The sequence below is a fragment of the Siniperca chuatsi genome, linkage group LG18 (assembly GCF_020085105.1).
Source record: "Siniperca chuatsi isolate FFG_IHB_CAS linkage group LG18, ASM2008510v1, whole genome shotgun sequence".
Lineage (NCBI taxonomy): Eukaryota > Metazoa > Chordata > Actinopteri > Centrarchiformes > Sinipercidae > Siniperca > Siniperca chuatsi.
Genome location: NC_058059.1, coordinates 8,643,172 through 8,659,010, shown reverse-complemented (window position 1 = coordinate 8,659,010; position 15,839 = coordinate 8,643,172). Strand labels below are relative to the sequence as shown.

Genomic DNA, 15,839 nt, shown 5'->3' with positions numbered 1-15,839 from the left:
CAAGTCAAAAATCAAGCTAATTTAGCATACACACTGATATACTGCATACTTAATTTAGTCATTTTTTCAGTTTGAATGGACTTCATATTGTACTCAAACTTCGGTTAGACGTACAGTAATATGTAGTATTGAACTGGGACCCAGCTGTGGCGTTCAAAGGAACCATAACTATATTAAACTAACCTGACAGTCAAGCTTCAGGACTATAAAACCCAGGCAGCCAGGAGAGTCTGCCGGAGGGGGCGGGGTTATAGTTCAGCCTGAGAGGACGAGCTGCCTGCGAGTCTTAACCCGGGACAATTATTCCAAGACTACTCAGGGAGAGTTTGATAAATTGTTCTGGGTGGCCACACGGGTACATTGATTCCTTTCGGTTAATTCAATGTGTCTTAGCTCCGCCCGCCCGCGCTGACTTGACAAGCGTAATTAACGAACCACCGGGTGAGTGTAGACGAGCTCATCCACGGTGTCTTCTCTCCATGCTGAAAACGTGCAAACGTTTCTGGGCGAGGAAACCGTGGACGACCGCAGTGAACGTGGCTTTGCTGCAGGTTTGTTTTCCTAACGTTACATGTTATTAGTCCGGTACATAACGTTGCGTCATTTAACCTGTTTGTTAGCTATGATTCATATAATTAGATTTCATCGCTGACATTTCCAGCATAGCAGGACTGCCCCGCTGTGCTCCTGTTATATCTCGCTAGTGAATGCTGTACAGTCGCAACGTGTACACTGTCGCTGGTAGACACGCCTCGCAAAACGCATAGAAAGCAACTGGCTAGCTTAGCAGAGCTGTTAGCTTAGCGAAGTCATGTCAACTTAGCCACACCGCGAAGAAGCTAGCTAACTTCTGCTTGCAGGCAGACATATCAGGTGACAAATATGTTTTCATTTTTAAGTGTAATTAATTGCCCGTTTTCCTTTATGTAAGTTACAGTTTCTCCGTTTCATTTAGTTGAAGATAAAAGGGGGAAGAGGGCTCGATATAACAAGTTAAGTTACAGTTCGTGATTAGCTTTTTCCACAAATGGCTAATTTGTTCCGGATGGCACGTATGCACCTGTGAATATGTGCTTTCTGGAGCACCTTTCATACATGGGGGGTAGCTGTGGGTGCTCTTGAAAAACCCACGGTAGTTAAAATGGGTGCTGCTAATTCCTAAACTATGTAGGCGTTGACCAGCATCTCCCTACTTAGCAAGGCCTCAGCGCAGGAGTAATGCTTGCAGAAGTCCAACCTGCTTTTGCGGTGTTCAACTAGCAACAGTGGGCAGTGCATGTAGGTGGACTGCATGCGTACAGTATACTATATTTATAGTGTTCAGTCCCAGATTCTGACTGAACTACCCAGACAACATTCATGCTGCTGCATACACACTTGACTCGTGATTTCACATGATTTGTCTTAATTAGCCCAATTTGTCTCCTATTAGAATTAGATCTTAAATGTAGAAAAATAATCTGCAGCTACTTTGATAATCGATTAATTGTTCAAGTCGTTTATCAAGCAAAATTGCCAAACATTCCCTCCTTCCAACTTTTAATTTAATTCCTTTTAATAAGCATTTGCTGCATTTATGTGGTAGTAGACTGAATATCTTTGGGCTTTAGTCTATTGGTTGGACAAAACAAGACATTTCAAGACATCACATTGGGCTATGGGAACATGTGATGGACATTTTTCTATATTTTCTGACTTATTATCATTTGATTACTTGAGTAAATGATTGGCAGATTAACTGATAATAAAAAGAATTGTTAGTTGCAGCCAAATGTAGAATATTTGATTAGCTGCTTCTTTGCATGTACCATATGTAGCCAGGCTGATTGTAATATTGCCCGCCCCCCCTTTAGCAGATCCAGGGAGAGGAGCCTGTTTGCATTCCAGTGCAGGTGCAAGACAATGGAGGTGAAAATCGAAGAGCAGGACGAAGACAACACATTCAGCAACACTGACGCTAATGGTAAGATCATACACGTCTTCATTTTGACAAAGAAAAAAATCAGCTGTCTGTGACCATAATGTAAACCGCATGAATTAACTCATGCATTAAGTAGATAATGAATTGAGCCTGTGTAGTGTTATATCCAGCTTGAATTACAGCGTGTAGATATACCGGCTAATTAGTTCACTCAAGGGAGGAAAAAAGAAAAAACTGAACATTTCTGGCTGGCACAGCATAGCATGTGGACATGTCAGATGGTTGAGGGATTCTCCTATCCAAGATACTGCTGTTCTGTGGGCCCTGAGCAGATCTGCCCGTGTTTTAATCCAGGAAGGGTACATGGTGGTGCTGGACATAATCCAGGATACAGTTGGCTGCTGAATGAAACCCATTCTCAGGGTGGCACTCTCCATGTATTTGTATTTTTTGTCACTTCAATTAATCCTTCAGTGGCTGTGGTTAGTAATGATAATTTGGTTCCCTTTGGCATTTTTTCTAAATATTATGGTGGTTTAGTCTTAGATTTTAGCCAGCATTTGTAGCATTTTATGTGATTTATAGAAGATAATAGATTTTGTTTTTAGAAAAGTGAGATAATTCTGGTGAAACATCAAAAAGTTTGAAGAATCAATTATTGTTTTTTTGCCATACCAGGGTGCCAAAGCTGAAAATTGTCAAATTCTGTAGAATTAAAGTTAGTTATTATCCAGGACGCCTGTTGTAAACAATGAATACCTCGTACAGATTCACTGCCTGGCTCAGATTTGACCTGGATTGTCTTCCCTCTCAGGTAAACGCCCAGCTGAGGACATGGACGAGGAGCAGGCCTTCAAACGTTCTCGCAATGCAGACGAGATGGTGGAGCTGCGTGTGCTGCTCCAGAGCAAAGTAAAGACCCATTTGCACAGTGGGCCACATTAGTTGTTGGGCCACACTGCTGTTTTTTCTTCTATTGATCATGATTTTTCTAAGGAAAACCTTTTTTCTTCACAGAATGCCGGTGCTGTTATTGGAAAGGGTGGCAAGAACATAAAAGCCCTTCGCACAGACGTGAGTAAAAACAGATAAAATGTTGCTAACATTTCTGCAGCTGAGGAGAACATTTTGTTGGTTCATGCCCAATTTAAATTGAATGGACCCAAACCTAAATTCCAATTAATGCAAACCCCCTATTCATTGGATTCTCACAGAAACAGTCTCAGATTTCTTGCTGGCAGATTTTAATCATTTGACATCAAGAATTGATTGAGATCACTTCTCTATAACGATGAAACCAAGTTGGCTCATGTGGACAGACAAGGAAGGCCTTGTTAGACAGATCTGTTGGATTTGTTTCGAGTCTTGTTGTGACTTTCAACCTGATTCCAGTTCCCCTCACAATGTTGAAGCTATGTTTGACCTTGAAGTGACAACAGGTGCCTGAAAACCTGAGTCGATATGGTCTTTGTTTTTTCAGGGACGTAAATCTCTGTAGTGCTCCAGTTTTTTTTTTTTTTTTATACTTATCTTTATGCAGGTCGCACTTCCTGTTCTTCTTCACTCACCACAGTTTCAAGTCTCTCATTTCACTTTTGGGTCAAAGTATAGCGTGTATTCAATTAAAAATGTATTCCTTCTCCCCCTCTTCCCTTCTCCTTTTACTTTTTTGCTTTTATTTTTGGCCACCTTCCTCCGTTGCCCATGTACTGGATCGACATGCCCCTCCTGCGTTGCCCACCTTGACGTTGGCCCAACCTCCGCCCGCCCCTGAACGCCCGCCCGCCCACCTGACACTCCCGGTTGGCCCCGCCCATAAACCGTGCCCCTCCTTAAACGGGCACCTTACTTGACATCTTGTGATTGAATGCCCCCGCCCAATGCCAACCTCCTCCACCACAACCACCACCACAACCACCACCACCACCAACTCGGCCCATGCAGTACAATGCCAGTGTATCAGTCCCAGACAGCAGTGGCCCAGAGCGGTATGTCCCACCAGTTATTGCCTCACTGCCTGATTAGAACAGTGAAACACATGTCTTTGATAACCTGCCTTCTGTTTCATTTTAACATTTTTATATACATGACCGTATACTCCCCCTCCCCCAAACACCCCCCCTCCTCCACTTGTAAGAGACGTGTATTGTTCCCTTTGATTTTTCTGTCCATTTTAAGCATCTCCATTGAGTTGGACTTTTTGTCATTACAGTTTATTTTCCATGCAGAGAATCACTGAAAACCCACTACCAAGTAGTTGGTATTTAATTGTTAGCAACACAGCTGTTGGATGTTGTTTTTCCTTGCTGTGATATTTAATTTTACCATGAAATTTGTGAAAAGCAAGACATCTTTTTCTCGCTCTGTCCTCTGTGGCCCACCTGGCCCCCTTACCTCCGACCTCCCCCTCCCCTCCTCCACCCCCTCCCCTCTGTTTTCAGCATCACTGTCCATGATTTCTGAGAGAGCACTGCCTCTTGTCTGGAGGCTCCGTCCCGCACTCTGTCACTCATTAATGTCGTCTCTTTATTTCATTGTGCTGCATCTCTTCTGTTAAATTTCTCTCAGGCCAGATCAGAGCTGCCTGCCAAACCTTTCATAACCCCCCAACCCCTCCACCCCTGCTCCTGTCCTGTGCCACAAAGTAGTTGGTAACCACTCACATTTCCTTCCCCACCTCAACCCCTCTGCTCTGTTGCTCTTTTCTACTGCCCACCTCGTCTCCTCCTCACCTCAGCCCCAAGCCCTCTCCTCCCCACCTCTCCCCTCTTCCCCAACCCCTGGATGAGAAGGTGTGCTGGTGGCGCAATTGTCATGGCAAGCTATTGTTTCAGTTTGTTACGTTCCTTTTCCCCAACTTGCTGGTGGTGGGATGGTAATAGAAGATCTCTCTCTCTCTCTCTCTCTCTCTCTCTCTCTCTCTCTCTCTCTCTCTCTCTCTCTCTCTCTCTCTCTCTCTCTCTCTCTCTCTCTCTCTCTCTCTCTCTCTCTCTCTTCCCTCAACTCTGTGTGGCCAGTATCACGTTAATTTGAGTCGTTCTGAAGCTGCCCATCCGCCCAAGGCTTCTCTTACTTTGAAAATATTAGATTGAGTGCATGTCAGCTGCATATTTAATCAGTCTAGTTTTGGGGAAAAGTTACAACATGTAGCAGTCTTAATTTTTCCTTTTGAAACCTTTCGTAACTTGTCCGTTATTGTTTGCTGGACTGCTTCTTGTGTATTTATCAGCTTTTGCTTTGTATTGTACTTCTTGTCCCCCTTGTAATGCCTTGCTTCCTTTTGGCCAAAATGGTTCCTGACAGGATCCTGAGTGTGAATGCTAGCATCGACACTATTGGAGACATTCTGCTGAAAATTATACCAACTCTAGAGGAGGTAAGCCACCATGTTAATTACCTTGTTAATTATGTGTAGGGCAGTCCAGGATGATTGATGACATTGTCTTTTGATTTCTTTAAAAAAAAATTTTAACTTCACTTTATAATGGCGTTCTGCACAAGCCTTAAAGGTACCCTATGAAGCATGCATACAAGGACACGCAGGTGGCGCAATTCACATCCTCCCTTTGGTTTTGCGCTATTCCGCTCATTGACAGTTGGTGACAGTAATTTACCAACAAACTTAGCAATGTGCCAACATAGACAGTGAAGAAGCAGACTGTTAGCTTGTAAACATGGATGTAAATGATGCAAGATTAAACAAATGTAAAAAATCAGATTTGCAAATGTTCTATGAGGAAGGTACAGCATTCAACACATTTGTTACACCTCAATTTTCACACAATGTGCTTTGGTAAGTAACACTGAATGTAAACATAAGGTTGTTTGTTTTATTTATTTATTTATTTTTTTGTTTTTACCGAAAACTCCACAGGGCACCTTTTTAAACTAAGACTGGAACAAGGATTATACCCGCGTCTCTAAGTCCTGATCCGACTGAACCTGACTGTTATAGCCAAATTTTACACCAGAAACTCAAAACTATATTTTATTTCATTTATTACTGATCTTTAGTGCGCCAGGCTAATGCAACAAATTGTCCACACTCAGTCTTGCTCTTCCCACTGGGCACTGCTGACTTGCTACACTTCACATGCATGGACAAAATAACCACTCCCGACCTGAGCTTTACACAACAAAACTGTGTAACCCTTTACTTTGTTGAGACTCATTTGTTCAGGTAACAAAAGTCTACTTCATAACCATTTTCTGGTTGGCCATAAGTCACCCATATGATTTTACTGCAGTGTTCTTTTTAAACCGCTCAGGTCAACCTGAGAGCCCGGACCTGTTATTTGACCTTGCAGAACAATCACTGCATTGCCTCCAATGCGATGGCAATCCATACTAATACTGATCAACTACCAAGGCTTCAGATGTGTCCAAACATCAAGTGAAAGATTACATGTCTATTGCTTCAAGTTTTGTGAGCCTCATAACACATGCATCTTCGCTGACTTTGGATATATTTTCCAAATTGCGTCTCTGCCAACTACCACCTTTGTGAAGCTCACAGCAATTAGCGTTTGTCTAGACTGTCATGGAAATGGTGATAAAGTCAATCTTTGCCACCACTGTACTTCTAAACCAGTACAGTTTTTCTGTGTTTGGCAAATGCTGTCATGATTTATTGAGTTTCTTTGGTCATATAAACATTTTTGAGACTGATTCAACAGCAATTTGAGTGTCAATTATTTGGTGTCTTTGTAAGTCTGTCAGTTACCCCATCAGCTTTTAAAACTGGCACATGCTGCTTGTTTTACTACTATTTAATATTAGAGGTGTGAGAATGAAGCAATCTGAAATGATATTCCTGGCCAAATTTTTTTAAGACTACATCAATTCAAGCAGCTTGCATTAGGCAGAAGTGTGGTGGTGATCCCGAAAAAATATGGGTATTGATAAATTCCAATATTATTTTTTAGATGATCTTTATATATGGTGCAGGGTGTTCTACCCTAAACCTGTTTCCTTAATCAAAATTGCACAGGTTAACTTGTTTATCTGTTTATACTACAGCACTGTGTGTGGTTTGCTTCATAAGTTTCATTATTTTCAGGAAAGTAAAACAAAAAATTGCAATTGTGTTACAGAACAAAATGAATGTTTTAAAAGCATATAGGCTAATGGGAGGAGTTTCAGGCCCTACTGACATTACCGATCTTGCTTTGTGTTTCTGTAGTACCAGCATTACAGTGGGATTGATTTTGACAGTGAGCTTCGCCTGCTTATCCATCAGAGCTTGGCAGGGGGCATCATCGGGGTAAAAGGTGCCAAGATAAAGGAGCTGAGAGAGGTAGGACAGAGTTCACATTAGCAGGAGCCTCGCCACAATGCTCTGCACCAATAGTTGGCTTAGAGATGAGTTGTTATAATTATAATGGTTACTTATATTTTGTGAGTTGCAGTAGCAATAATGACATTACATACATGTATAAAAAGAGTACTTTTTTGGTGGTGTCATTGGCTAGTTCAGTAGCAAAGCAATCAAAAGTGAATCTGAATATAAGTCAAACATTTTCATGTGTCCGTGCACTAGAACACCCAGACCACCATCAAGTTGTTCCAGGAGTGCTGTCCACACTCCACTGACAGAGTCGTCTTGGTGGGAGGAAAGCCAGAACGTGTCATTGAATGTATAAAAGTTATCCTGGAGTTGGTGTCAGAGGTGAGTTAACATCTCTGAGATCTGGTGAAAGCCTCAACATATCTTCTGCAGTCATGCGTTTCATCTCATGCAGATGTAGGTATAGTTATGACTGGAGGCTGATGTTGCTAAAAAATCAACAGCTTTAAATGTTCAGAGTTGTGTTAAATGTTAAGAGTTTGTGTGCTTTACAGATAATTTGAACAGTTATTTCAAAATAGAACAGAGCCTGCAATCTTTACTCTTTTCATTTTGCAGGCACCAATCAAAGGTCGTGCCCAGCCTTATGACCCTAATTTCTACGATGAGACATATGACTACGGCGGTTTCACCATGTTATTTGAGGAAAGAGGCAGACGACCCATTGGTGGCTTCCCCATTCGTGTGCGTGGGGGCTTTGAGCGCATGCCCCCTGTTCGTGGCAACAGACCAATGCCTCCCTCCAGAAGAGAGTACGATGACATGAGCCCCCGTCGGGGTCCTCCACCACCGCTGAGCAGAGGTGGAAGAGGGGGCAGCCGAGCACGTAACTTGCCTCTTCCCCCGCCACCACCACCAAGAGGAGGGTGAGGAGGGGCCCACTTACTGTGGGTGCTTTCACGCCTAACCTGTTTGGTTCGTTAAAACAAACTCTGGTGCGTTTGCTCTAGTGGTTTAGTTTGTTTTGGCTGGTGTGAAAGCTGTCATTCTGGGGTGGACTAAATAACCAGACTGAGACTGTCTGAAGAGGAGGGTCTCAGTCTGCCTCCCAAACAGGATCTGGTGCGGTTCGATTTGCGGTCTGAAAGCAATAGTAGATATGTGATTTTAGCATAAATTCAAAAGCTTAACTTCTATTAAATCCGTCTATTAAATAAGTGCGGCTGTGTTTCCCGATAAATCATAAAGTGAAAAGGAGTTGAGACCTGTTGAGCTTATATCCAACTTGTGTATTTTGGCAGTGACATAGTGACCACACAGGAACTATCCTCCCGTAATATTATGGTACAAAATGCCCCCCCAGTTCCTTGCTGTTTGTCATTTATGATATACAGTTGCAGTCTCTGCCAGTAATGCTCATAATCACTTGTTTTTTCTTAAGCTCTTCGTGACACCAGATAAGAAATATATTCTCAAAAGGCGCATGCATGATTTGCTTTCAGTCACCGGAATTTGATTCCCCCACATGGATCCATGTACCTATGAGTTACCCGTCTGTCTATATGACTTGGTTGGTTTGAATGAAGATGAACTGGACCAGAACTAAAAGGCAACAATGTATCATTTTTTCTTTGGTCCGAACCAAATTAATCAAACTACAGGTGTGAAAGCACCCTTAGATGCCCAATTGTTTAGATACAGTTAGACGTTTATATTTTATTTTTCCAACACACTTTTCCTTGTCTGTCATTGTTTGCAGGGGAGACAGGTTCTCACATGGCAGTTATCATGGCAGCATGGACGACCGACCTAGGTGAGTACGAAGTAGGATTGTCAACGATATAATTTCTCTCCAAAGCAGAGTGACAGGTATCAGTGAAAGTTGCTCAGTAGCAGAATGTCAACCAACCAGCCCTGATTCAGTCTGATCACAGGTAATCTGTAGAATCTGCATATCCTTTCACGCTCACAGCTTTCTAAATACCAATCTAACAGTGCCGACCTGCTTGATACTGTAGTGTTAATGCATACCTTTTTGTCTGTAGTGACAGAAGAGGCCGAGGAGGAGACCGTTATGACAGCATGGTGAGTGCCGTCTGTGTGTATAGGTGCAGCTGTAATGCTAGGCTGCCTGTTTGTAGCTTCCTAGTTGTGTGTAGTAGGTGTTTGTGAATTATTTTCAGATGAGGTGATTGGAATTCCTTTTTCTGAGTGTAGTAAAAGCACAGAGGCATGGATAGTGTGCTGCTTTTTCACTGTGTATGCACACTGATCTGGGCCTGTTGTTGCCTGGCAACACTTGTCTCCTTGGTTACCACAGAGCAGAGTACGTAGTCCAGAGATCCACCAGGCTAGCAAATGAACTTGAACTGAAACCAAAGCAATTCCTGAACAGGTTCCCTTCAGTTCTTAGCTGCAAGCAAATTGTTTCAACAGGAATGCAAAATAAAACATTTGATCAAATAAATACCATTAGTGCTTATGCTCAAATAACTTTAAAACCTTAGCAGATATGTTTGTGTTTTTATTTATTTAGAGTATGCCATATCTCTAAGTACTGCTCTATTAACAATTTGAATAGTCAATGGCTTTAAGGGGTTAAGGCAAATTATTACTGTGCATTTAAATGCCTTAAATATGAGCAATTAATTCATTATCATGAACCATGTCTATAAAAAAGTAATATGCCAGATTGTTTCTCAATCATTTTGCTTTAAAGAAAAGTCAAGCGCTATATACCCTGTAATATTTTGACCCAGTTTCAAGCTTCTTGGAGTCCTAATGTCTGAGTTGCCATCTCTGACTACTTTAATGTAAAATGGTTCAGTGACATATCTTCATTTTCCAACCTTTATCCTTGCATGTACATTATTTTTATTATTTTCTTATGGCATCTGCAGTGCACCCTATGCCCTAAATCAGTTTACAGCTCTTCTTCTTCCCATTCAGACTAACCAGAAGTCTGAGAGTTGTGCGAACTCTATAGTCTTCTCATATTCAGCAGAAATACACTCAGTGGCCACTTTATTAGATACACCTGGGTGTAACCTCCACAGGCTGAATTCTTCATGGCCTGGGTTCAACAAGGTGCTGGCAACATTCCTTAGAGTTTCTGGTCTGTTGACATGATAGCATCACGCAGTTGTTGCAGATTTGTCAGCTGCACATTTCGTGCTGCAAATCTCCTCTTCCACCACATTCCAAATGTGCTGTATTAGATTGAGATCTGGTGACTGTGGAGGCAGTTGGAGTTCGCTGAACTCACTGTCATGGTGGAACCAGCTTGAAATGATGTGTGCGTTATCCTGCTGGAAGTAGCCATTAGAAGATGGGAACACTGTGGCCATAAAGGATGCACATGGTCAGCAACAATACTGATTAAGGTTATGGCATTTAAACAATACTCAGTTGGTATTAAGGGGCCCAATGTGTGCCAAGAAAATATTCTTCACACCATTACACCACCACCAGCCTGACCCATTGATATAAGTCAGGAAGGATCCATGGATTCATGTTGTTTATGCCAAATTCTGATCCCTACCATCAACATGTCGCAGCGAGATTCGTCAGACCTGGTGATGTTTTTCCAATGTTCAATTGTCCAGTATTCCAACAACAGTTTACAAAACTCAAAAGAGTGTGGTGACATGTAAATGCAATAGACTGGGGGTGCTGCTTTGTTTATTGTATTTGAACATTGTCCATTGTACAACAGGTTAAGTCTCTGAAAATTAAATGTCAAATGCAGTTTTCATTTTAATATGGTCATAGAACGCCCATACGAGTATGTGGGAAATGAAAAGTATTATTATTATTGTTATAGGATTATTGCATTTTAATTTTAATTTTTACTCTAACACATACATATGTGGAAAATTATAATGCTATTGTGGAATTACATTTTCATTTCCAAGTTTACATTATCATTTTACTGTAGTCCCTTATAATATCCCATAGTTACTTCAGATTGTTTCAGTAGCCTGCAGGCCTCAGATTTCAAACCAATAATGTACTTTTCAGATGAAGTGGAATGGGATATTTGAAGCATGAATGTCACTGAAAAATGTGCAGGGACTGTTTAATACTGTAGAATCAGATCCTAGTGGGACATTTCCAGCACCTTGCTGAATCCATGCCTCAGATAATTCAGACTGTTCTGGATACTAAAACGGTCGTACCCAGTATTGGCCAGGTTGTTCGTAATATAATGTAGAATGGATACAGAGTGCATGGTTTATTACTGTGCAGAAAACGTGAAAAGGTTTTGATAGCATACTGTCATTATTGTGTCATTAAAACAGTTTTATGCTTGTGTTTTTTTTTCTATTTTTTTCTCCAATCAATCCTGAAATGCAGAGTGGAGGCGGATATGGTGAGTGTTGATGTTTATGTAAATCCAGCACAGATTTACAATTATTTGATCAAAGGAAATTCGTGTCTACTTTTTTTTTTAACTTGGGTCTCATTTTCCTAGTTTCAGCCGTCATTCGTTTCAGACATGTTATGTAGGGCTAACCACATAAGCTGTGTTACTGGTTTTCAAGTCCACAGTCAGATCATACACTCAGTGTCCACTACACTCAGGTACACCTATGCAATCGAATGCAGTCCAATACAACAGCCCTGCCATAGCATCTATTTGTACGAAGCTCATGATGTTCAGTTTTTGGTGACATTATTGTTTATTATTGACATTAATGTGTAAATTAAATTATGTTTGTTACTGAGGTGATAAAGGAGGAGGGAGGGAGGAGGAGTTAAAGGAGGTATTGTACTGGACTACATTATATTGAGGTGTTTTTTAATTTTTTGTCCTTACTATTTACATACGTGAGGGGGATAAATATTAGAAACACCTCAATATAATGCAGCCCAGTACAACAACACCACTATGACCTCATTACTAAAACATATAATTGAATTAACACCTCTGACAGTAGACTGAACATTACAGGCATCATAAAAGTAGAACTGTATTAGACTGTACAGGACAGGTGTATCTAACAAAGTGGACATTAAGTGTATAATTTAAACCACTTTCTTGAAATTAAACATTAAACCAAAAATGTGTAACAGCAGATTACCCCTTTTTGTTTTTGCAGAGTGACTTCCTGGTTGAATTTTTTTAGCTTACTATACTTTGGCATGCCATAATTTGTGTGTGTCGTTGTATTGGATTGCATTTACAGTTAGTTATACTACATAATGGATGATTATAACATCATCATTTCATTGCAATGTTACCTTTCTTTTCTAAATACATGTTTTGGATGATTGAGAGAAACTGAGATTTGTGTAAAACATTTTAAAATTAAAATTCATTCAAGAATTAACTGTAATGCTCAGCTGTTTAAGCATGTCCCCACATCCCAGGAAGTACATCAATGAATAACAATGCATTCATTTTGAAAAACAAAAACATAATTTTCCTTTAACATATTTGTTAGCGCTCATAGAGGGAAAACTTATTTGTCTTGGATATTTGCTGTATTTCTTGTTTACTATCACACTGTCTCTTGTCTTTGTCCCTGTGGTGTATTTTCATTTTTCACTTTCTTGTTTCCTTTCCACTGTTTTCAAAGACAACAATTCTTCCTGGGAGCACTTTCAGTCTGGTGAGTGGGGATGGATTATTATTGTCCCAGCGTCGTGTTTCCTAACCTAAAGGGTTTGTTTCTTTGTGTTGCATGCTTTAGTTAAAGACAAATTCACCTTAAATGTTCTTACCTCCTGCTGTAGGTGGTAGAGGCTCATACAGTGATATTGGAGGCCCAGTCATCACAACACAAGTCACCATCCCAAAAGATGTAAGTAAGACATCTATTCACTCTTACAAAAACATGACTCCTGCAGCAAAGAAAAACAGAAGAGACATTGCACTCCTAAATCTGTTTTCAATTGGCCTGCGTGGTTGTTTTGCAGCTGGCTGGCTCCATCATCGGTAAGGGCGGCCAGAGGATCAAGCAGATCCGCCATGAGTCTGGGGCATCCATCAAGATTGATGAACCACTAGAGGGCTCTGAGGACCGCATCATCACCATCACAGGAACACAGGACCAGATCCAGAACGCCCAATACCTGCTGCAGAACAGGCATGTGCTCCTGTGATTCCCAAAAACACTCTAAATCATGTCATTGGAGCAGTGTGGTCTCCTCTGATGGCCTGTGTGCTCATCCACTGCTGGATGGAAGTAAACATTTCTTAACTCTTTAAACTCGACTTTATTGTCCCCGAGGGTAAATTTGTGTTGCAGCCAGGCGAATCCGACACAGACTTAATAAAATACATAAAACATATAATACTTTTGTTGATTGTAGTTGCTGTTGTGTATTCACTATTACTAGTACTAGTGCTAATTTTGTCTAGTGCTGAAACGATTAATTGATCAACAGAAAATGTATTGGCAATTATTTTGATAATCAATTACTCTTTTGAATCATCTTTTAAGAAAGAAAGGCAAACTTTTTTTATGGTTTCAGCTTCTTAAATGTGAAGATGTACTGCTTTTTGCTCCCCCCACCCCCACCCCTCACTAAATGGCTAAGCTGGTCTCCGCAATGATGTTGCTTCTTGCAGACATAATTTATTTTCAGCCTTGACCTTGGCATACTTTTTTATTACTTACAATTGTGCTCCACATGAAAAATGTCTTACAGTTTGTAGCATCCAGTATTAACTGCTCTTGACCAATGGCATTAGTCCTGTTCAAATAAATATTCTTAATGTTATCATGAAATGTCCTTCACTTTTATCTTGTCTCTCATTTCAGTGTGAGGCAGTACTCTGGTCGGTTCTTCTAGGAGGAAAGAAGTGAAGAAGAAGATTGAAGCCATGCTGCCATACTGTTTGCTCCTTCTATTCAGAGCCTACATTCCTCTGTTCTGGGTAGATGTGCCCACTCCCCTCACTAACACACACTACACCATCTATCTATAAATCGCAATTTTTTATTTTGAGGAGTTTATAAAAAAATCTTAAGCTGTCAAACAGCAAACAAGGAGTCAACAACATGTTTCTGTGCTGGTGTAATTATTTTTTTAGGAGATTCTTGTGCCGTCTATGGAGTAAACTCATCTGTGTGATAACTTTTGGTGTTGTGAGACGCCCCTGGCCCTTATCTCCCTCATTTCAGTACAGCATGCAGAATTTAATCTTTTTGTAAGGAACATCATGTGATTTTTAGTTGCCCCCCCCCCAAATGTTTAAGCACACTCTTCAAATGAAGATGCATGGTCTTGGAAATGGTTAAAGAACCATTTAAATAAACTTTACTTTACATTTTTACACAACATCCTTTTCCACCTTTCAAATTATGCTTTTTTTGTAAGATGGGCTTTAATGGAGTAGTTTGACATTTTGGGAAATACACTTATTCAGTTCTGGGAAAGTTAAATAAGTTGATTGCAATTTCACATTTACCATACAGACATAAGAGTGGTATCAGACAGTTAGCTTAGCATAAAGACTGGAAACGGGGGGAAAACAGATAGTCTTGCTGCCCAATGGCTACATAATCCACCTACCACCACCTCTAAAGCTCACTAATTAACACGTTATATCTCGTTTGTTTAATCCCCTACAAAAAGCGAATTGTAGAGAACAATTTTTTTTTTTTTTTTTTTTTTGGGGGTTGTTATGTAATACCTCTGAGCAGTAACTTAACTTACTGGAGTCTCCCCTGGTTGCCCAGCAACGGCTACCAGCCAAGAAAAAGTAACAGATAACCCTCTGTAAAATCATGAGTTGTTGTTTTTTATCTTCGTTTTTTTTTTTTTTACGAAATACAAATTAGATGTAACGTGTTAATTACTGAGCTTTTGAGGTACTGGAAGTGGACTTGGACGTCTTCAACACAATCAGGCTAGCTTTTTACACATTTCCAGTTTTTGTGCTAAGCTAACCTGCTGTTAGTAGCAACCTAGTTAACGCCTGCATCATAATTAACGGACAAATATAAGAGTGGCATCAATCTTATCTATAGTTATCGCAGAAATTTAATAAACGTATTTTCCAAAATGTCATAATTTTGCTTTATGTTGGGATGAATGTGCCAGTGTGATATAGCAAATAAGACAATTTTAAGAATTTTTGTTTTTCGTTGAAATACAAGAAGCTGTATAAAGTGTGTGTGTGTGTATATATTTACATAGAAACAGTAACTTCATGAGTGTTTAAATAGGCCCAGAATACTTTCTACTTTCTTGGAAGGAGACGGCGCCATAATACAGGTTTGGTAATCTTTTTTTCCACTTCTCTCTTTCGGTATTTGATTTATTTTCCGCCACTCACCGTGATGGACTCGCTGTAATGCAACCTTAATATCTGATCTGTTGGATCCATTTATTCTTGCATAAGTGTTTTAAATTTTGACAGTTTGGAAGATGCAGTTTGATGTGAGGAGCGTACAGTTTTGTGAGTCCATGAGTGGTGTTTTCTGTCCGGTCATATCTATCTCGGTGTCTTGATATCTGTAGTACCTGCAGGTGTTGAGTAAATAAAATCTATGTCAGTTCACAAAGTGTATGTTCTGCTTTATTTCAACAGTGGAATAAATATATTTATCTAGTTCATGGATTGGTTGTAATTGGTTTCCAGTGAAGTGTGTCAGCCTGTTGCTGTAACTGTCATGA

General features: G+C 40.4%; 1 protein-coding gene across 6 annotated transcripts; it reads left to right on the top strand.

Annotated features, from left to right (window-relative positions):
• Positions 1–240: 240 nt before the first annotated feature.
• hnrpkl (heterogeneous nuclear ribonucleoprotein K, like) lies at positions 241–15,723 on the top strand. 6 transcript variants are annotated; one of them, XM_044175123.1, is made up of 16 exons: positions 241–441; positions 1,854–1,963; positions 2,736–2,833; positions 2,939–2,995; positions 3,866–3,909; positions 5,225–5,297; positions 7,104–7,217; positions 7,461–7,589; positions 7,827–8,134; positions 8,968–9,021; positions 9,254–9,293; positions 11,565–11,580; positions 12,791–12,823; positions 12,948–13,015; positions 13,131–13,300; positions 13,979–15,723. In XM_044175123.1, the coding sequence occupies exons 2-16, from the start codon at positions 1,903–1,905 to the stop codon at positions 14,007–14,009; spliced, it is 1,296 nt and encodes a 431-aa protein (XP_044031058.1). In that variant the 5' UTR covers positions 241–441; positions 1,854–1,902; the 3' UTR covers positions 14,010–15,723. The 6 variants fall into 6 exon arrangements, with proteins under 6 accessions (XP_044031058.1, XP_044031056.1, XP_044031054.1 ...); XM_044175121.1 differs by having other exon boundaries at positions 241–551; positions 1,857–1,963; XM_044175119.1 differs by having other exon boundaries at positions 241–551.
• The last annotated feature ends 116 nt before the right edge of the window (positions 15,724–15,839 follow it).

What these genes read in the sequence shown, in the direction of transcription:
- hnrpkl (XM_044175123.1), top strand. Translation starts at nt 1,903, where the DNA reads ATGGAGGTGAAAATCGAAGAGCAGGACGAAGACAACACATTCAGCAAC. An exon ending in TAAAAGCCCTTCGCACAGAC is followed by an intron (nt 2,996 to 3,865) that starts GTGAGTAAAAAC and finishes CGGCCCATGCAG; the next exon opens with TACAATGCCAGTGTATCAGT. An exon ending in AGCATGGACGACCGACCTAG is followed by an intron (nt 9,022 to 9,253) that starts GTGAGTACGAAG and finishes TTTTGTCTGTAG; the next exon opens with TGACAGAAGAGGCCGAGGAG.